We start from the raw sequence: 22,172 nt of genomic DNA, 5'->3' as shown, positions 1-22,172 counted from the left end.
TGCTGTGTTTCGGCTAGCAAATCTCAGGAACTAAGTCACGCATCTCTCTTATAACCACCCACACATGGATTTGGGAACGTAAAATCACTAGATGTTAATCTGTTGGGCTGAAAAACATTGCACCTGATGTGTGACCAGAAAAGCGGAGGAGCGGGAAACAAACAGAACTGGTTCGCTTCCTGCCCACTCACAGCCTCACAGGGAAAGAAAGGGGAAAGATTGGCTAGTGAGAGGGTTGAACCACAGCTTCAGTCTTCGCGGTGCTTCGTGATTTGTGGAGGAAGGGCAGGTCTAAGCTCCATTCCCTGTTAAACTGAGGCACCCGAGAACTCGGAGCTGTCCGGCTGTGTTTTGCGACCAACCACTACGAATGCAAGTCCTGCAGACCGGAAGTGGGGCAAGCAAGGGAGCATTGGAGACATCTCTCTGAATTTTCCTCTAGTAAATGTGGTCCAAACAAGATGCAGCGTTCCCATTTGCCCTATTTGTGAGGAAAGGCTACTTGAGGGTATGAGGAGAGATACCTCCCAGGGGGATTCATGAGGAAGGTGCTCAGGGACCTTGCCACAGCCCAGGTGGGTCTCCAGGTGGGCAGCGTCCTGGAGACTGATTGGACACCAGAGATCTGCAGGCCTGCTACACTCCCCGTCCATCATAAGGCATCGTTGACATCTTGACGCACACGGGACAAAAGTGAGGCTCCTGGCGCAGTGTGTGACTACCCACGGCCTTCTCCATCCTCCCTCCCCAGAGTGCCTAGTTGCTGGAATCCTAGCAGTAGGAAGCCAAGGAAGAGTGAGTGAGTGAGAACACTGAAGTCAACATTTTAAACCAAGTTCTAATTGAGTTAATAATCGACCTAAGAAATTATTGAAGTGGATAAAGGAAACAAACTTGAGGTGAAAAAAAGTCCAAATGAGGACAACATGTAGACCAGGAGCTTAGAATCAGATATTAACCACTACAACGCTAAAATAGGAGTCTCATCCTAAATCCTGAGGCCAACCTGGTCCTTCGTCTTAGGAAGAAAACACACACACACACACACACACACACACACACATACATACATACACACATACACACACACACACACACATACACACACACAAACACACACACAAACACACACACATACACACATACATACATACATACACACACACATACACACACACACACACACACACACACACACACACACACACACATGGTATTTTGCTCCACGAAGGACATATTTGGGACTCACAGCTATTTTCCCTTTCTTTTCTCTTCAACAATTCCCATTGCCAGAGACGTCTTGGGGTTAGCTGCTTTATACTGACAAAACATCTGCTACAACTCTGTTTTCGTTACTGTGATCAAAACTCGACGAGAAACAACTTAAAGGGAGGAAGGCTTGTTTGGAATTCCCATGATGCCACCCACCCTGGCAGACTTGGAGGGAGCAGGTCACATTTAGAGTCAGGAAGCAGAGATTAATGGGGTACTCAGTGAAATGGTACCACCCACATGCAGGGTGGATCATCCCTGCTCGGTCAAACCTTTTCCAGAAGCATCTTCATAGACACACACAGAGGTGGGTTTCCCCGGTGATTCTAAATCCCATCAAGCTGGCAATCATTATTAACAATTACAAATTCAAAGAAATCCGGAAAGACATATTATGGGGTACACTGGCTACAAGGAGAATTCATCATACTATCTCAAAGTAGGTATAAATGTTTGGTGGCCCAGTTGGGAAACACACTCTTTACCACACTTTTTTTTTAAAGGCACGTTTTCTCTGTGTAGCCTTGGCTGTCCTGGAGTTGCTTTGTAGGCCAGGCTGGCCTCGAACTCACAGTGACCCGCCTGCCTCTGCCTCCCTGAGTGCTGGGATTGCAGGCGTGTGCCACTGTGCCTGGCTTACCAAACTCTTAACCTCAGGCAAGGCCATATGATTTGGTTCAGCCAAGAAATGTGATAGATGCATGCACACCCATTCGGCAAGTGAAGCTTAAAGAGACAGCACCTGCCTTACCAACTACTCTTTCTCTTTCCTTGCCTCTTAAGTTGGAAGATAATCTTCTTTCCTACCAGTGTATCAGGTTTTGGAGACCATGTTGGAACTTCTCTTATAGCCAATTTTTGATACAATGTGGCTCAAACACAAAACACATTTGTGTGGTTATGAACCACTACTGAGAGATCTATGGTAATGAAACTCCACCTGGCTGATTGTGATCTATACACACACTTCCAGACTCATTCGGAGATTATAGCCGCCTCTTCCTCCATACTGCCTAGCTGTCACCGGGTTAGAAGATGCTATGCCACCTGCCGGGGGAGAATTCTCAACAACACTTTAACTCAGCTATGGATTTTGTATGCTATCCTACGGACCTGCCAGGCAAGATCTGCCCTTTGGTGCAATTGGTGCAATAGTGGCATTGCTAACTATGGGGTAAGCAACCACTTTATGAACAGATTGGAGGCCTGTTCCATCTAACTCATGGCTGGTACTGCAAACCAGGTCAAAAGCCAGGGGCCATGAAGGTCACGGGTTCTACTAGAGGTGCTACTGCTCCTGAATACTTACATTTATACCTATAGAATACTGCTTGGTCAAATTTGGTCATAGAATCTTCTTTTTGCAGTTACAAGCAGTTATTGTAGATATTTATAACTGATCAAAGCTCTGAGAATAAGAAACTGTTGACCTCGGCGGGGAGGGGGGGCGTGGTGCTTGCCTTTACTTCCAGCACTTGGGAGGCAGAGACAGGCAGATCTCTGTGAGTTCAATGCCAGGCTGGTCTACAGAGTAAGTTCCAGGACAGCCAAGGCTACACAGTGAAATACCAGAGAGAGAGAGAGAGAGAGAGGTGGGAGGAGGCTGGGAGAAAGGAGGGAGGGAAGGGAGAGAGACAGACAGACAGACAGAGTGTTGAATGCTCAGCCATAAATGGACATTTATCCCATCCCCTCCAAGGCTCGTGGAAGACCAAAGAACAGCAAGAAGAATAAAGAACGTAAAAGGCAGAGGATGGAACTGGGCGGAGTGTTGTGCAACACTTTGTTTTAGACCTGATGTGACCATTGTACTCCTAACCTCTCAGAAACTGTGACTACTTGCTCAAGACCTGCAGAAGGCCCATCAGCACTCCATCATAGAGAATAAGAGGCTCCTTGAGCATTTATAGATAGTTATTGATAGCTGGGGAAGGGAGAGACGTTTCCTTTAGTGTTGTAACTACTGGTAAGTTGCCCACACTCCTGCAATAACCCCTCACCCATATTCCTGTATGTAATCTTCTGTAAGTATCCTTAGTTAAATTCATTGTGTACATGCGCGCGCGCACACACAGACACACACACACTGTGTATGAAAATAGAAGGGAGGAACAATCTGTGATGAGAAAAGAGGTCATCAGCAGGAGTGGGCGAGGGGGGAGAGGGAGAGTAATGAGGGTATACATACATGTATTGAGTGTCATAAGGAAACTCATTATTAGATATGATAACACATATGCCAAACAAGAAATTATAGCTCCCTCATTGAATTTATAATAAGTCTGGCCTCAGTCACTAGTTGGCAGGAAAGCAAAATGTCTTATCTAGTTTAAGCAATTATAATAGACATTGCTGGGTCTCTAATTAAAAGAAATGCTGCATCCAGACCAGCAAAATGGCTCAGCCAGGAAGGGCACTTGCTGCCAGACTTGGCAACAAGAATTTGATCCCTGGCACCCACGTGGCAGAGGGAGAGAACCAATTCCCACGCTTTGCCCTCTGACCTGCATCTTCCAAGCAACATGGAGACAGGCGGGGAGAAGATCGGTCCCTTCCAGTTCCACCAAGGCAGAGCTCCCCACCCCCTTCTCCAGCCGCAAATGCTGATTTACCAGCTGGGGAAGGAAGGGTTTACACAGTCTTACGGATGGCAGATCATCGTGACGTTGGGGTGAGAGCTCGAGGCAGGAACCAGTGGAGAGGTGCTGCTTACAGGCTTGCTCCCCTTAGAGCGTCCGCCTACTTCCTTGAAGCACCCAGAACTACCTGTGTGAGGATGACATCGCCCACGGTGAGGTGGGCCCTCCCCTCCCCCATCACCCTCAATCAATAAAACGCTTCACAGACTTGCACTTCCTCAGCTGAGGTTCCCCCTTCCCAAATGACTCCAGCTTGTGTCAAACTGACACAGAAATGGACCAGCACAAATGCCCTTCGGAGAATTTCGTCCTGAAACTGGGAGATTCGTGCTTCGGGTGAATGCAGTGAAGGGAGTTGTGGCAGTTTGAATAAAAATATTGTTAGTTTGCTTTTTGTTTTTTAATTTTACTTTATCATCCCTACATACATACTTAACTATTTACGGAGGAAATGGAATGACATCCAGGTTGGCCGCAGTTGGAGGCACTGTTCTGGATAAAACAGTAGACTTCCTGTGGTCACCATCTGGATGGGTGATGAGTACATGGGCATAACTCTCTTGTTTTGTTTTCCTTTTTTTAAATTTTTGAGACAGGGTTTCATGCAGGCCAGGTTGGCCTCTAACTCTGCACAGCTGATGCTGACCTTCAACTCCCATCTCCCTCCCTGAGCTCACCAGTGCCAAATCAGGTTTATGCCGTTTGGAGGATAAGAAGTCAAGGACCTGCCGGGCGTGGTGGCACATGCCTTTAATCCCAGCACTCTAGAGGCAGAGGCAGGAGGATCCCTGTGAGTTCAAGGCCAGCCTGGTCTACAGAGGAAGTCCAGGACAGCCAAGGCTACACAGAGAAACCCTGTCTCAAAAAACCAAAAATAAAAATAAAAAATAAGTCAAGGACCCATGTACACTAGGCAAACATTCTGCCAACTGCTAGAAAGACAAGAAAAAATTAGGGAAAGAGAAGGAGCCCCTCACTTGGGAATCTGGGTAACGCTTTTACCATCCAAGAAGCAAGCATTCCAACACAACTGACATGTTGCTGACAGAGGAATATCATTCCTTTTGTGTAGGGATGTGTTATGTTAAAGTAACAATGAACCTGGTGTAAGCCTCAGGCATGCAACCTGGGGTGAGGCCTCCCTCATGCCTCCACTGGGCATTGTGGGAGAATCTCAAAAGGACTGTTAGCTCTGTGTAATAAAGGTGTCTTGCCTTCTGGGTCCTCAGCCTCTCGGCTGTGAAATATGGCTACCTCTTAGTTCTAAGTTGTGCTTTGCCTTTCTGAGATTCTCCCTCCTTGAACTCTATTCTGAACCCTGAATTTTAAAAATATCTTTATGGGGCTGGAGTGATGGCTCAGTGGTTAAGAGTGCCACCTGCTCTTCCAAAGGTCCTGAGTTCAATTCCCAGCAACCACATAGTGGTTCACAACCATCTGTAATGTGATCTGATGCCCTCTTCTGGCCTGCAGGTATACATGCAGACAGAACACAGTGTATATAGTAATAAATAAATAAATCTTTAAAAAATATATCTTTATTATGGTGGCACACGCCTATATCCTGGCACTCTGGGAGCTGAGCAGATCTCTGAGAATTTGAGGCCAGCCTGGTGTACAAAGTGAGTCTAGGGCAAGCAAGGCTACACAGAGAAACCCTGTCTCGAAAAACAAAAACAAAACAAAATTTATTACACCCCAGATCTGTACCATGTTGCCCAGTCCTGGCATTTTTTTTTTTTTTCTGCAATGAGACCATGAATCCCAGTTTGGCTCTAGAAGATTAAGGACACTTTTCAGGTAGCTGAGGGTGACACCAGGAAGCTATGTTACTGTCCCCCACACATCACTCACAGAATGTCATGTGACCCAAGCTGGCAATGAAGTTGCTGTGTACTAAGACTGGCTTCTGGTTCTTTTGCATTCACCTCCCATGTACTGGAACGCCAGGTGTGTACACTACCACGTCTGGCTACTTCTTGTTTTTTATATTTGGAAAAATGCCCATCATAAAAGAAGTGTTTATAATTTTAGCATACAAAATGTTGGTATTCGTTATGCTTTTATTTTTACATTTTATTTTATGTTTTGACCATGTGCATACAATGCTTGGGGAGACCAGAAGAGGAAGCTAGACCCCCTGAAACTGGAATTACAGATGGTGAGGCAGGCGCATCATGTGGGCGCTGGGAACTGAACCCAGCTCCGCTTGGAAGAGCATCCAGTACTCTTAACTGCTGGGCCGTCTCATCAGCTCTTTCATTGACTATAAGAGATTGGGATATGTGGCTTCTGATCTTTTTTCTGAAATTTTATTGTGCACATTTCATATTTATTGTGCCAATCTTAAACCTTTTTAGGGAAGAGAGGACAAGTACAGAGCGTTCGCCGTTCCCTACCGTGCCCAAGGGACAGGTAGCTTCAATCCTACATCTCTCTACGCTTTTTCCAAACAGGACCTGCACGTATTCTCAGCAGCACCATCGTGGTGATGGATTTGATTTAGGGATCAATAGGCTGAAACTCGGGTGTGTCTGTCTTCCTAAAGGCACATCTACACAAATAGGGGCATTTCTGACTGAGTACTCAGTGTTTTCCCAGGGCCAGATCTGGTCCTCCATAGCATGGGGCTTGTCTTAAAAATCCCAAGGAAGTTTTTTAAAAATTTAAAAAAATTTTTAAAAACCAAAAAAAACAAAAAAACAAAAAAAACAAAAAACCCACACCCTTTAAAAAAGGATGTTTTCTAAGACTTTGAAAAGTTGTTTATTGTCTAGAGAAAGTAAATGTAGGGTGTAGAAATGAATAACTTGCCTTCCTTCTTCCTCCTGCCTCCCCTCTTCTTCCTTTCCTCCTTCTTTTGCTTCTCTATACTTTTTCTTCCTCCCTCTGCCCTCCTTTCCTCCTCGGTCTTTTCCTACCCCTTCTCCTCCCTCTCCCTCTCCGTCTATTCCCCTTCTCCCAGCTCAGTCAAACACTTGGCATTTTCTTTAGTTGGAAAGGCGCTGCCAGAATAAGGCCAAGCGTCCTGGGCCTGGGCAGGTGTTTGTCACTGCCAGCGCCACTGCAGGCAAGCAGGCAGGCAGCCAGGACACAGCTGCGCTCCTTTCTTGGGGCTGGAGTGCACCAGGAAACTGACCTGGGTGTAGAATTCACCCTCCGCTCAGAACTGTCTCCAGCAGTCGCCCAGGGACGCAGAGAGCAGGCAGTCAAGCCAGGGCTACCCGGGAAGAAAACTCCGAAAGTTGCAATTCGAACGACTGAAGGCCAGCAGCCAGGGCAGGTGACAAACTAACGAGGCTGAAGTCATGTGAGGGCGCAAAGCGGCAGAGTGGACCTAAAGGAATTTGCCGCTACAGTGAAGGCAGCATTATGGAGCGAAAAGGAGATCACCGGCTTGAACAGGTGAGGGCCCGGGTTTCAGGGCACAGGAGCAGCCTCAATGGGGAGGGGGTGTCACTGTGGGCCGCCGGGGCTTCTTCCGAAGCAGGGGTGGGGATGCTGAGTCACAGATCTGTCACCACTTAGCACCTCTCTGCAACCCCCGGGGCTAAAGCAAAAGCGAAAGCGAATGCTCCTGGCTGCCGGCTGGCCGGGGAGCTGAGCTCCGCACCTCCAAAGGGACCTCAGCCTTGCGTCCTGGTGGGTCACTGCGAGGGACAATCGGCCATGGCCTCGCCGCAGCTCCGGGGCTGTGGAGTCCACGCCCTCCCGGTGTTGCTGCTGCTACTGCTGTTGCTCCCGTTGCGGGTGATGCCGGGTAGGGAGCGTCAGGCGCCTGAGCAGGGGCGCAGAGGGGGAACCTCAAAGCCCAGCTGAACTTGACCTGTGGGGGGGGGGTCACATCTTCCCGAGGCCAAGCCACGGATCCAGCTGGAGAGGATCGCTGCAGGGCGTGGGGGGCGGGGGGAGGACACGTGGAGGTCGCCTCGGAGAGCACAGATAAGAGCAGTGGCCCCCTGCGTTTCTCCAGGCTGGCTCCCGGGTCACACGTGCAAGGGAGTCAGGGAGTCCAGCGACCCCACCGGCGGCGGCGGCGTTTCGGTGACTTAGGGAAGAGAGCAGGTCTGACAAAACTGGCAAGAGTTAGGGAACTTGGAGCAATGTGTAGGTGTGCCTCGGCCAGCCCACCCGCTCAGCTCTGCGGTGTCGCGCGCCGCGCTGTTGTGGGGTTCCAGGAGGGGCTACAGGGAAAACCACGCCTCATAACTTTTAGGTAAAAAGTAAATTAGGTGGAAGGCATTGGGCAAAAGACTGCACTCGCGGGGGGGGGGGGGGCAGGTTGCACATCTGAATGCTAGGAAGCAAATCCCATTTCTCAAATGCGGGGCTGGGATAGTTGGAGAGAAGACTGTGCTCCCAGGAAAGAGAGATGTCATGTGTTCCAGAACGTGTCGCCTAGACCTAATCTCATGAGGAAGAATGAGACTCCTAGTTTTGTTCCAAAAGGTCTAGAAGGAAAAAGAAAGAACAGATGGGTCTAGCAACGTCCCGACCTGGGATGCTTCATCTTTTATAATCATGAAATTCTTCAGAGTCTGATAAAAATCTATGTACTCTCTGTACAGAACTGTGCGAGAAAGCACATGCTTGCAAATATGCACATGATTGGGGGGCCTGAGGACTCACTGACGTCATCCATGGACTTCCCCGTGAGTTAGTAGAAATTCTTTATCCCTGCGTGGGTTTTAAAGCAAGATTTCCCAGTGATGAGCATCTGATCCAGTCTCCTTGGGACTTGGCCATAGTCATCCCACTCAGACTTGTTCCTGGGGTTAGCTCTGTAGGAGTCTTATATTGTGGAGTTTCATTTTCCCAAGGCTATGATTCTTGGGTCCCCACCCTCCCATCTGTAAACCTGGTTTTGTTTTTTGGTTTTTTGTTTTGTTTTGTTTTTGTTTTTTGTTGTTGTTGTTGTTGTTGTTTCGGGGTTTTTTGTTGTTGTTGTTGTTGTTTGGTTTTTTGAGACAGGGTCTCTCTGTGCTAGCCTTGGCTGTCCTGGACTCACTCTGTAGACCAGGCTGGCCTCGAACTCACAGCGATCCGCCCGCCTCTGCCTCCCGAGTGCTGGGATTAAAGGCATGTGCCACCACGCCCTGCGTAAAGCTGGGTTTTGCTAGTAAATTCCTCTTAACTGGATACGGGTCCTGAGATGCCAGAAATAGCCTGAAGCTATTTCAAATAGTCTGAAAGCGAATGTGGTTTTCTTCCAGCTGGGCTTAGAGGAAGCGCCTCTCTATTGCCTGAAAAGGGTTTCTCCACAGCTCAGGTGCTACACAACCTCACGATTTGATCTAATGATGCTGTCAGGTGGCACCTGAATCTTGTTTTGTTTTGGTTGGTTGGTTTTGTTCTGTCTTGTTTTGTTTTTCCAAAGCAGGGTTTCTCTGTGTAGCCTGGCTGTCCCATCCTGGTTTTAAGAACAACCTTATTGGGCCAAAACTGACTCTAGCAAACTGTGCCTATTTAAACTGTGCAGTTTGTTAACTTTTAATATAAAAGTATACACTCTTGAAACTCCCACCACTATCAAGACAAGGACAAGCCGAGCTCCCGCAGCCTCCAAAACCTTTATCTCCTGCCCCACTCTGCAATGGTTTATCGTCGTTTGGATTTGTTGCACTTTCTAGGATTTTTATATAAATGGAGTTATGCAGGCTGTGCTCTTTCTTGTATGGTTTCTTTAGCTCAGTAGTTACTCCTCGTGTCAACAGTGAATTCCCACCAAACGTAGTGGAGAATGCTTACCATCCCAGCACTGTGAAGGCTGAGGCAGGAGGCTCTCTAGTTCAGGTATAGTCTGGCTACATAGTAAGACCTAAAAGCGTAGTAAATAAATAAATAAACAGTGACTACTGAGGAGATGGCTTGGGAACACAGTCGCCACTCAGAGTTGAGGACCTGAACTCATAATAGCTGGATGAACAGCACAATAGGGTGGGATTAGAGACAGAGGCAGGAGAATTCTGGTGGAGAAACAACAGGGAGGGGGAGGGGAAGAGGAGGCGGAGGGGAGAAGGGGGGAGGGGAGAGGAGAGGGGGAGGGGAGAAGAGAGGGGGAGGGGGAAAGACTCAAACAGTGTAGAAGGTAAAGAATGACTCACCACTTCCTTTACCTCAGCATCCTAAGTGCTGGGATTACATACCCAGCTAAACATTTATTGTTAGAGCCATGGTTGAGCTTTCATTGCCTCATTACTGTTGGGTATTTAGGTTGTCTCAGTATAGCAATGTTTATGAGGTAATGTGTTGGGAAACTATATTCTCTCTCTCTCTCTCTCTCTCTCTCTCTCTCTCTCTCTCTCTCTCTCTCTCTCCCTCCCTCCCTCCCTCCGTCCCTCCCTCCCTCCCTCTCTCCCTCCTCCTCCTCCTCCTCATTTTTCTTGAGACACAGAGACTGGCTGGCCTAGAACTCTCTACGTAGACCAAGCTGTCCTTGACAGAGCTCTGCCTCCCAAGTGTTCACCACTATGCCTGACCCCAGTGATTCTCTTACACAATCCCTTCACGTGTGTTCAAAGAATCACATTAGTGTCCTTCATCACTTGGAAGACTTGATACTCTTTTGGGCAATACAATGGGGGACTTTAGGGTCTGTGGAGGAAGCACATTGCTGGGCTGCGTGGTGGACAGGTGCTCTAAGACTGTAGGAAACAAACTGTTGTGAGGAGAGCCTGGAGGCTGCAAGCGAGATTGAGGTTTCTGCAACAGTTCAGTGAGTGGTGAAGAAATCCTGGAGCAGAGGTGGTGTCTCTGGAAACTGGGGTGAGCGACGTCCTCCTGAGTCCAAACAGTAGGGAATAGGCTTCGTTCTTTCCCTGACGTTCCAGCTACAGACACCCGGCCTTCTAACCCTCAGCATTGATTAGGAAACCTAGTTAGTGAGCCCGAGGGAAGAAAATGGATGAGTTTGGGAAAAAGAACTAAGTACAGCCTGTTCTTACTGCTCCATGAGGAAGTGTGTTGGGTTGGCTAGCACTTCAGCCAGGAAGGTGAATAGGTTACCGGAAGCCCAGATGCCCTGACGCTTTGGGCATGTCTGGTTCAGGGTGAGCTTCCAGAGGGCAAGAGCCACATTTTCTCTTCTTGGTGTCTGACCACCTGTTACGGTGTTCAAATGGGAGTGTAAGGAAAAGAAAATGCTGGAATGAATTCTGACTCCAGGTAAAGAATGGGAGGGACATGCTGACCTGAAAACTCTTGAACTCCAGATACTTGAGTAGGCCAGGGCGCCTTGCCCATCTCAGACTCTGTAAAACCAACTTGATAAAGAAGCCTGATCCACAGGTTCTGGCGAACAGAAAGAGGTGTAGCCTTATGCTTCATGCAAATAATCAGTAGGACTGGCTATGTGAGAACGTTGAAAATAGCATAATTGTAAGTTAGCTCCAGTTTCCATAACTTTATCCACTACATGGGCTCAGAAGCTCAGAACCTAGAAATACCTACTGTATATGGGGCTTAGACTCGGGAAAGGAGGCTACAGAATCGTGCGCTACACTCACCGTCTTCACAGTGCTTGTAGTATAGGAGACAAGATGAGACTTGCTCGCATTGGATATCTCCCATCCAAAGGCCAGCCAGGCTCGACCTTGCTTAGCTTCCAAGACCAGACGAGACCTATAGAGTTCACTATGGTTGTAGACTTATATTGGATATGTAATGATACATATGGAGACATATATGTATACACACACACACACACACACACACATATATATATATACATAGAGATTATAATATCATTATAGTATTAAAAGATAAAATTAAGGCTGAAGGAAATGAAAAGTTATCATTACAACAAAATATTTTGTGTCAGGCTTGGTGGCACATGCCTTTAATCCCAGCACTCGGGAGGCAGAGGCAGGTGGATCGCTGTGAGTTCAAGGTCAGCCTGGTCTACAAAGCAAGTCCAGGACAGCCAAGGCTAACACAGAGAGATCCTGTCTCAAAAAAAAAAATTTTTTTTTAAAAATATATATATTGCTTCTAATGTAATTGTGAGAGATATAGCTTTGTAAATTAAATAACTCACCACCACTTGGGCGGTTTGAATTGGCTGCAGTATTTTGATATCCTTGTGCATTCAAATATCAACTGTGCCTGTTTATCTTTGAGGGCCATTCGCATTGGAAAGACCCAGTATAGACTTCTCTTTTTAGCAGAAAGACAAAGTAGATAATGCAAAGTCCTCTTAGTATAAAACACCAAGAAATGATTAAAGTATAATAAATACCTCTTTAAATTGATGGTTGGTAGAAGATAAATTTACTGTTAAAAACAAAATAATAATAATAATAATAATAATAATAATAATAATAATAATAATAATGCATTGGTGTACTACAGTGTATGTAAAAGAAAAATGTGTGATAACAATAGTGCAAAGTCTGGGAAAATTATATGGAGAACAGTCTTTAAGGTTCTGGGTGTGTGTGTGTGTGTGTGTGTGTGTGTGTGTGTGTGTGTGTGTTTGTCAAAAGAGAAAATTTGATGTCTATTCTATAACTCTCTGACTTATTCCTTTGTGATAGATGTAATTATGTAATTCTCTCGCTGAACCTGGAGTTAGGCTGACTGAGATCCTCCTATCTCCCCACCCCCACCCACTCTGGGGTTATACGTGCACACAACCACACCTAACTTTTATATGTGAGTGCTGGGGATTTGAAAACTCAGATCTTCACACTTGGACAGCAAGAGCTTCTACTGGCTGAGCCATCTCTCCATCCCCGTTTAAGGTTCTTACCCTGTAGATGTTAGGTAATATACTACCACTTGGTGGCAAACAGTGGTACCCTAAAGCAACCTCTAAAGTAGTACACTAATGAATCTGGGTGTGGGGGCTTGTGTCTGTTCTCTCAGCACTTGCAAGGCTGAGGAAGATAGTTGCTGTGGGTTTGAGGGAAGGCTGGGCTACGTAGTGACTTCCAGAACAGCCTGAGCTGCAAAGTGAGATCATGTCCAAAACTAAAACCCAATCAATAAGAAGTAATGAAAATAAAATGCAATAATGATTTCATTAGTAAGACAGTAAAGGAGACAAAATAGTATCATGAAATATGTTCAGGTAAGTTGTGGCCTGATCATGTCAACAGGAAATCCCATAGGACCTATAGAATGTTATTGCGTGTGTTCATAGAGACTGTCCAATACCAAGTCAATATAATTTTGTAAACTAACATGCAAAAATTTTAACAATAAGCCTCCAGGAAATAAAATTTTAAACATATTATTTTCAGTGGCATCAAAAATGTTAAATCCGGAACTCATAGGCCCCAGCCCTACCTGAGTAGTTGGCAGTTAACGGCTCCTGGCAGTTGGAGAGTCGTTTCTACTTATTGGTGTAGCCACTGGTAGGCGACCATTCTCCACTAAGTGACTCCAGAGCCATGCTCACGCAAGCAACTGTACTAAAGCTCTGTGTCATAGCTCAGCAGATAAAAGTACAGCCTGCTCCTCCAGAAGACTTGGGTTTACAGCCATCTGGAGCTGCAGGTCCAGGACATCCAGCACCCCCTTTTGGTTCTACTGGCACTAATTAATCACTAATTAAGAAAATCTCTTACAGGTCTGCCTACAACTGATCTTATGGAGACATTTTCTTAACTGGGAGGCTCCCTCCTCTCAGATGACTTTATCTTGTGTCAAGTTGACATAAAACTAGCACATTATACATTTTAAAAGACAAGAAAGCAAAAGAGGGCTTTATTGAAAAGAAGGGAATTGGAAGGAGAATAAAGGTGATAAGAGGAAGTAACTGGGAAGTGAATATTATCAAAACACATTATATGCGTGCAGGAAATGAACCAAAAATAACTTTAAAATATTTTTTAAAAAGTTAAACCCTTAAAAAAATAAAAATAGAAATAAATTAAACCCTTAGCACATCTGACAAAAGATACACAAGGCTAACAGGCTGAAAGCTCAAAATGAGATGGTTCAAAGTAAAGGTGCTTGTTGCTAAGCTTGAAGACATGTATGTGAATCCTGAAACCTCAGAGGTGGAAGGAGAGAACTAACTCCTGCAAGTTGTCCTCTCTCTCACACACATGCGAGCGCGTGCACACACACACACACACATGCACGCGCGCACACACACTTGCACACACACTTGCACACACACATGCACACACACACCAGCTTCAGGACTTGTTATGAGTAGGGAACAGCAGGTTGAGAAACCCACCGAGGCAGTAGAGAAACAGGTGGGGACATACATAAGCACATGTCCTGGCTCAAGGTCCCCCAAAAATACTGCTGGAGATCTGCCCATGTGATGTGGAGAGAGGGGCACAAACCCTACGGAAGATACATGTGAGAGGTTTGCTGTCAAGGAAGGAAAGGTGGGGACAGCAAAGCTCACCTGACTTGGATCCATCAAGCCCACATGGTGGAAGAGAGCTGATTTCTGCAGCTTGTCCTCTGACAGCCACACAAAGCCAGAGCCTGAGTACCCACCATAGATATGTTGGTGATGGGGAGATCATAGATAGATAGATAGATAGATAGATAGATAGATAGATAGATAGACAGACAAATGATAGATAGATAGATGATAGACAGATGTAGATAGACAAATGATAGATGATAGATAGGTAGATAGATAGATATAGATAGATAGATAGATGATAGACAGATGTAGATAGACAAATGATAGATGATAGATAGGTAGATAGATAGATATAGATAGATGCAAAATAAATAAACAAATGTTAGACTTTAACAGAAAGGAAGGGTTGGAAAATGTTAATTTAGACTTAGGAAGGAATATGCTGAGAAATAAATAGCACCTGCCTAGGAAACTACAGTAGTGGGGGGGGGGGGGGCATTTGAGATGGTCTCATGTAGCCCAGGCTAGCCTCCAATTAGCTATGTAGCTGAAGATGCCCTTGAATTTCTGGTCTTCTTGTCTTTACCTCCTGAGTGCTAGGATCACAGTAGTAAGTCACCGGGCAGCAGGGTCACAGCACTCGGGAGGCCAGGTAGGCGGATCTCTATGAGTTAGAGACCACTTTGTCTACATGGTGAGTTCCCTGGATAGACAAAACTACAAAGAGAAATCATGCCTCAAACAAAACAAAACAAAACCTAACAAAAAAACATGCCTGGCTTTAATACAGAGTAGGAGATCAAGGCCAGGGCTTCATGCGTGTTTGCCAAGCACTCTACCCACTTAGGGAAAAAAAAAAAAACAAATTCAGGAGGAGAGCGGAGAGATGGATGAGTAGATAAAGTATGGAGTAGCAAAAGCCCAGAAGAGCTGTAGAGAGGTGTTAAGCCAGGACCCACACGCAGGCCATGCTGAGGAGGTCAGAGGGAAGCAGGACCCACGCACAGGCCATGCTGAGGAGGTCAGAGGGAAGCAGTACCCACACACAGGCCATGCTGAGGTCAGAGGGAAGCAGGACCCACACACAGGCCATGCTGAGGTCAGAGGGATGCAGGACCCATGCACAGGCCATGCTGAGGTCAGAGGGAAGGATGCGGGAGCATCAGCAGACGCAGATGGCGTAGACTCGAGGGCCACATTCACTCCTCTTTCCATGAGCTGTTCTGGTTTTGCCATTCACTCATTTATCTACTCTTTTTTAAGGCTTATTTTTTTATATTTAGTTTGTGTGAGTGTATATGTCTGTGGGAGTGTCTGCCGTGTGCAGATGCTGTGTACATACCCAAGGGGGGCCCGGAGGCGGTGTTGGGGCCTCTGGAGCTGGAGTTACAGGTCGTCATGAGCCACCTAAGGTGGCTGCTGAAGACTAAATTCAGGTCCTCTGGAAGAGCAATATTTGTTCTTAACCACTTTTCTTTTCAGTTCCAACTTGTTTTTTTTTTTAAACTCCGGTCATATCAGGCAGGTTTGGACAACAGGAGGAGACCCTGTACTTGCCAGCAACGAGCATGTTCTGCAAGGCCACAATGTCTGAGTCCTGACACAGGAACATTCTGGAAGTACATCAGACCTTGTTGACCAGATTGAACTGCTTGCCACACTTTCCCCTTACCCTTCTGGCTAATTCTTGCTCATCCTTGACCTTTTTTCGTGATGGCACTTTTTCAGCGATTGCAAATTAGACAGTATTGTCTGGCACTCCCAGCTGTGTCCCAGCTGTGTCCATCTGGTTCATCTACGGCACCCTGTACACCATGTTCCAGGAGCAGTGACATTCCAGATGTGTAGAAGGACCAAGCAGAACTTAACAGCAGTATCAGCCTTCAGAGAAAGGGTGTTCCGTGCAGGAAATGGCCGTGCCACGAACGGTTCTTAGGCTCCTTTGCCTCCAGGGTCTTAAATAAACCCATGGCAGGGCCTGCCAGTTCTCCGGAGGGTGGGGGTGGGGAGAAGATCCCTGATGGCCCAAGACAAGACAATAGCATTAAGAAGCAGGCTTGTGGGGCTGGAGAGATGGCTCAGTGGTTAAGAGCACTGACTGCTCTTCCAAAGGTCCTGAGTTCAACTCCCAGCAACCACATAGTAGCTCATAACCATCTATAATGTAATCTGATGCCCTCTTCTGGCCTGTGAACAGAACACTGTATACATAATAATAAATAAATCTTTAAAGAAGAAGAAGAAGAAGAAGAAGAAGAAGAAGAAGAAGAAGAAGAAGAAGAAGAAGAAGAAGAAGAAGAAGAAGAAGGCGGCTTGGGGCAAACAGGAGAAAGGGTAGTTCAGCTAGATGCCTTTCTCTGGCCTTTCCGCTGGGGACCTCTAGGTCCCTGGAGATACCAGTCTGAGGCTGGAGACCGTCCACCCACAGATGATGTAATGATTAATAGCTCTCCCAGAGGTCCAAAGGTCCACGCACAGTTCAGGCTTTCTCAGAAGGAGGGAACATTTTGTCAAAGATCAAGCCTAGTATTTTTCACTGGATTCTCCGTTCTCGTCTCCTGCCAAGTGTTCTTAAGGTTACTTGAATTGATTTTTTAGGATTGTTCCTTCCCATCTCACCCCATTACTCCATCCCTGAGTATCTTCTGAGCAACGTAACATACAGCAAAGTATCACAAACGCAGATTTAAACGTTTGGAAACATTGAGCTAAAACATGGAACTAACAAGCCACACACACGCACACACATTGCATGTACACACACACACACACACACACACACACACACACACACACTGTGTGGTGTAGACTTTAGAGATTGAGGTGGGGGAATAAGGCCCACTTAAAAGCACAGACACTGTTTGGATCCCTTTCCCCTCGCTGGGCTGCTTGGTCTGGCCTCGGTGGAAGAAGACAGGCTTAGTCCTGATGCGATTTGATGTGCTGGGTGGGTTTGTGAGAGGGTGGCTCCCCTTTTCTGAGGAAATGGGGAGAGAGGGAGGGTGAAGAGGGTGGGACCAGGAGGAGACGGAGGAGGGAGCTGCAGGATGTTAAGTGAAACAATAAATAAATTAATATGGGGGTGGGGGAGCACAGCCATTGAGATAGGTCAGTGGGATAGGTCAGTGGGAAAAGGTGCTTGCTCCCAAGTCTGATTTGACTGCCACCCCCTGGCACCTGCAAGCTGGAAAGAGACAACTGAGTGCCACAGCCTACCCTTGACTTCCACAAGTGTCTGTAGTACAAGTCACACACACACACACACACACACACACACACACACACACACACACACATAGATAAATAAGTGGTGGTGGTGGTGGTGGTGTGTGTGTGTGTGTAGTTTTCTGAGTCAAGGTTTCTTCAGGTAGCCCTGGAACAGAGCAAGTTCCAGAACAGAGCTGGCCTGGAACTCACAGAGATCCTCCACCTGCCTCTGCTTCCTGAGTGCTGGGCTTAAGGGCATGCACCGCCACTGCCCAGCAATAAAAAAAATTGTTTTAAGTTAAAGCCTTAGATTAGACGTTTAAATGATTGTATAAAGAAGAATGTGTAAAAGGACTCTCACTGACAGCATCAATACCATGACCTGGAGACGGCATGAGCAAGCAGGATGCGGCTCACACTTCTGGGTCATAAACAAAATACCATTTGCTCTGCTGCACTTGAAGACAGTAGCAGCTCCCAAAGCACGGTTCCTGAACCTGCAGGGCCTATACCATCTGGAACTTGAAAATGCAGATTCCTGGGCCAGGCCTCAGATTTGCCAGCCCAGTAGCTCTGGCTTGGAGTCAGCTAGTTTTAACAAGCTCTTCAGGTAGGGCCACACATAACTCCTGAGCGTCACTGAAAAGGAGGACCTGAGGTGACAGGATGCAGGAAGCGGCAGAGCAAGAATTACACATGATGATGAAGAGCTTGCCCTGGGTTACAAAGCTACAGCTAAAATTCCACATGCAGGACAGCGGAGTTAACAGCACTGACTGGGCCCTCCCTGGTCATGAAAAAGGGAACTCTAAAAGGTGTGAATAGGTGTTAGTAAGAAAAGGGGCAGCAAGTCAGCAGTGTAAAAACCACCTCTAGGTCTGGGTTACCTCACTTAGGATGATCATTTCTAGTTCCCTCCAGTTCAAGAAATCGTCCTCACCAACTGATGGCCTTGGCCTGAACTGCCAGTGGCTCTTGGAGTTTCTTCAGAGAAGAATCCTGACAGAGCACTTGCCTACTGTGTGCAAAGCCCAGAGTTTGATCCAAAGCACTAAAGAAGAGAAAGAAAAGAAAAAGTTACAAGAAGTCAAACACATGGGGGCGGAGAAATGGCTCAGTGGTTAAGAGCACTGGCTGCTTGTCCATAGGACCTGGGTTTGATTCCCAGCACCCAAAGAGTGGTTCAAAACCATCTGTGGCTCCAGCTCTGGGAAATCTGACAACCTCTTCTGGGTACAAAGGATACATGTGCTTCACATATATTCAGGCAAAATGCCCAAACATATACAATTTTGGTGTTCTGTTTTGAGACAGGGTTTTCTATGTAGTCCTGGCTGTGCTGGGGCTTGCTGTACAGACCAGGCTGGCCTCAGACTCACAGTGGACCCTCCGGTTGTTTCTAAGGCCTCTGATCTCGCCATCTGAAACTCCTCATGTCTACAACACACAGCTCTCCCACGGCAGCCAGTGTTGGCTGTAGTGCTGCAGTGTGGGTCCAATCCCAGCTCTCATGAGAGCCAACCTATCTGTAGCAGCTCATCCTCAGCACAGCTCAACTTGTTCCTAGTTTCTTAGTTCCTAGTCAATCAGAAACATTGACTCCCTGTGTAGAAAGAAAACAACCCCCAACAAAATCACCCCAGGAAGTCAGACACCAGCTTGCTATTAAAGAAAAGTCTTCATCCATCATTGTTTCAGTGGTCTGCTTTAGACAAGGTCTCATGATGTCACCCTGGATGGCCTGGAGCTATGTAGACTAGACTGGCCTCAAACTCACAGAGTTCTGCCCGCCTCTGCTTCCCAAGTGCTGGCATTGAAGGCGTGTGCCTCCGTACCAAGCCTACCCATAATTCTTTTAACAAGTATCTGTGCATCTAATATTTCCATGTACCACATTCCATTGTATCAGGAATACACTGTTAAGCAATGTAGACATAGCCTGTATTCTCCCATATCTTAGACTTCAGGGGGTAAGATACATATTAATCATATAATCTCAACACCCTAAGTATGAACCGTCAAGGAGGCTATAGAGTAGAGACAGAATATCACAGAGCCTTAGGACTAGGTTACCAGCAAGCAAATGAAGACTTTCCAGGCAGGGAAACATGGCAGCCAGCAAGGAAGTGTAGTGGGAGGTAGTCAGCTGAGAGTGTGCGTTGTGATGAAGTCAGGGTCATGTGGAGCCAAAGAGAAAGACATCTAGAAGGGCAGATGCTAACAAACCTTGTAGGCTTCTTATACATTTTGGTGGTGTTTTGTTTGTTTGTTTGTTTTTCCTATGAGAGTGGCAGGCTGCCAAGGAAGAGTAAGTCAAGGATGCCAGGCTAACAGTTATGCCGGTTGCTGGTGGCAGCATAGAGGGACACCAATATGGAGACTCTTGCTGTTGATAAAAAACAAACAAAAATAACAGTGTGACATCCCTCAAGCAAGCTTGATCCAGAATGGATCAAGATGAGTAGCTTTGAGAGCTATCATGAGCGTAGAGATGGGTGGGCAATGGAGGGTAAAGGGATGGTTTGCTGATGACTTGGGCATCCAACTGCACTGTGCTTGTGCCTGATTGTCTACCCTATAGGACCCCTAGGATAAGCTCAACCCTAGCTCCAAACCTATTTTTTGTGCTCCTATCAGGACACACATGAATAAACCCCAGTCTTCTTATCTCTCTCCTATCTTGCATACTTACTTCGTAGGCACCACATGTCCAACCCCAGTAGCTGTTGAACATGCAGACATCCGGGTCAAGAATTACAATGTGAACTCCAGGGAGAGGTACGTCTGTAATGCTGGTTTCAAGCGGAAAGCCGGCACATCCACCCTGACCGAGTGTGTGATGAACAGGAACACAAACGTCGCCCACTGGACAACTCCTAACCTCAAGTGCATCCGTAAGTAGCCAGTCTCCACACTGCTCCCCTGCCTCCTGCCAAGGCTGACCAGAGAGTAGAACTGAAGTGTGGGGGCCTTGGGAGCCAAAGAGATCTGTTCTAAGATGTGGAGCTAACTAAACCAGTAGGACAAGCAGCAGCCCCTCCTGGCATGAGAATACATGGGCAATGGGTTTTGTCATCTGAACTTGGTTCATATCCTAGCTCTGCCACTAACCTATGTGTGGGCAACCCTTAGTCTCTTTCCTTCCTTCCTTCCTTCCTTCCTTCCTTCCTTCCTTCCTTCCTTCCGTCTTTCATTTCTGAGACAGGGTTCCTCTGTGTATATCCCTAGCTGTCCTGGAACTCGCTCTGTAGACCAGGCTGGCCTCCAGTTCACAGCAATCCGCCTGCCTCTGACTCCCAAGTGCTGGGATTAAAGGCGTGCGCCACACGCCCAGCAACCCTTGGCCTCTTGGAACTCTGGCTGGTCACCCAGAAAATGAGCCTGATGCCAACAGTGTTTGTAGAATTAAGTGGAGTCTGGTAAATGTTCACTATGCCAACCATCACTACATCTTTTGGCAAGACAGTACCAGGCGGCTTGTCTATGGATGAGGGTGTGTGCTCAGACTCACCGCCCAGGGGGCTTTTTGGACCTCTCACAAGGCAGAGGGCTGCAGGAAAACATACACTGTTCCTGTTTGCTGGAACCCGGGACCTTGGGTAAACCTAACAAATGGAATATCCCGTGCTTACCCACCAGTGTACTGCCCAATTAATGTCAAAACAACAACAATGAGTCTGGAGAGATGGCTCAGAGGTTAAGAACACTGGCTGTTCTTCCTGAGTTCAATTCCCAGCAACCATATGGTGGCTCACAACCATCTATAATGAGATTGGGTGCCCTCTCCTAACCTGCAGGCAGAACACTGTATACATAATAAATAAATTAAAAAGAAGAAAACAAAGATTAAAAAAAACAGTGAATAAAGAAAATGTCAGGAAGTGGTGGCGCAGGCCTTTGTCCTATCACTTGGGAGGCAGATGGATTTCTAAGTTCGAGTCCAGTCTGGTCTACAGAGTGAGTTTCAAGACAACCAACACCACACAGAGAAACCATGTCTTGAAAAACAAAAACAAATATAAAAAAGAACAATAATGAAAACATGAAGGCTGTGAGAATCAACTTTAAAAAGTGATATATAGTCTTCTGGGGGGGGGGGTGTCTCTGCTCCAACAAGCATTCACCACATAGTCAGAACATGGCTAGCAATAGCTAGCACATTCACGCATAACTTACTCGAAAATGCCCAGCTCTGTCTTCTGGGAACTCCTGGAAGAGCCAGGCTTTCTCTCAGGCTGCCAAATCGCCATCCGCCCCTCACCCCACACACACCAGCTTCTGGATGAAAGCTCAGCAGAGGGAAGGGAAGGGAAGGAGGGAGCCCTGATACCCTGGAAACCCAGAGCCAGAAACAAATTGGCCCATGGTACCAGCTGCAGTTGAAGGGTTAAGTCCAGGAAGACAAAGACAAATAATAGCATTGGAAACCAAAGTGGAAAACTGGCGCTTCTGCGTTCTTGGGAAGCGGAGTGTGCTGGGTAGTTTTACGTTGCTGTAACTAAAAGCCTGTCTTAGGCTCATGATTTGGTTCATAGTCCACTGTCACTCTATCTTATTTTTGGAGACCCTGTCTCTCACTGAACCCAACACTCACTGGTCGGCTGAGCAGTGAGCTTCGCAAAGTTGCCTGTCCCAGTCCCCTCACAAGAGCTGTAGGGTTGCAGATCTGTGCTGACGTGCCCAGATTTTTACAAGAGCACTGGGGTCAGAACTCGGCTTCT

General features: G+C 46.8%; 1 protein-coding gene across 6 annotated transcripts in view; it reads left to right on the top strand.

Annotated features, from left to right (window-relative positions):
- Window positions 1-6,585: 6,585 nt before the first annotated feature.
- The window catches only part of IL15RA (interleukin 15 receptor subunit alpha), a 36,496-nt gene continuing 20,909 nt past the window's right edge, over window positions 6,586-22,172 (top strand). For 2 of the 6 annotated variants that reach the window (XR_014779448.1, XR_014779449.1), the window contains exons 1-2: window positions 7,355-7,671; window positions 20,151-20,345. Coding sequence is in view for 1 of the 6 variants with exons in the window: in XM_084782787.1 (XP_084638913.1) it covers window positions 7,581-7,671; window positions 20,151-20,345 (286 nt within the window). In the remaining 5 variants the exon portion in view is untranslated. Of the gene's footprint in view, window positions 7,317-7,354; window positions 7,672-20,150; window positions 20,346-22,172 lie in introns of those variants that run through there. The other 4 variants (XR_014779452.1, XM_084782787.1, XR_014779451.1 and 1 more) reach the window with 3 other exon arrangements.

The sequence above is a fragment of the Acomys minous genome (assembly GCF_964271855.1).
Source record: "Acomys minous genome assembly, chromosome: 5".
NCBI lineage: Eukaryota > Metazoa > Chordata > Mammalia > Rodentia > Muridae > Acomys > Acomys minous.
The sequence above is the reverse complement of the archived record's forward strand: the minus strand, read 5'-3'. Positions and strand labels throughout refer to the sequence as shown.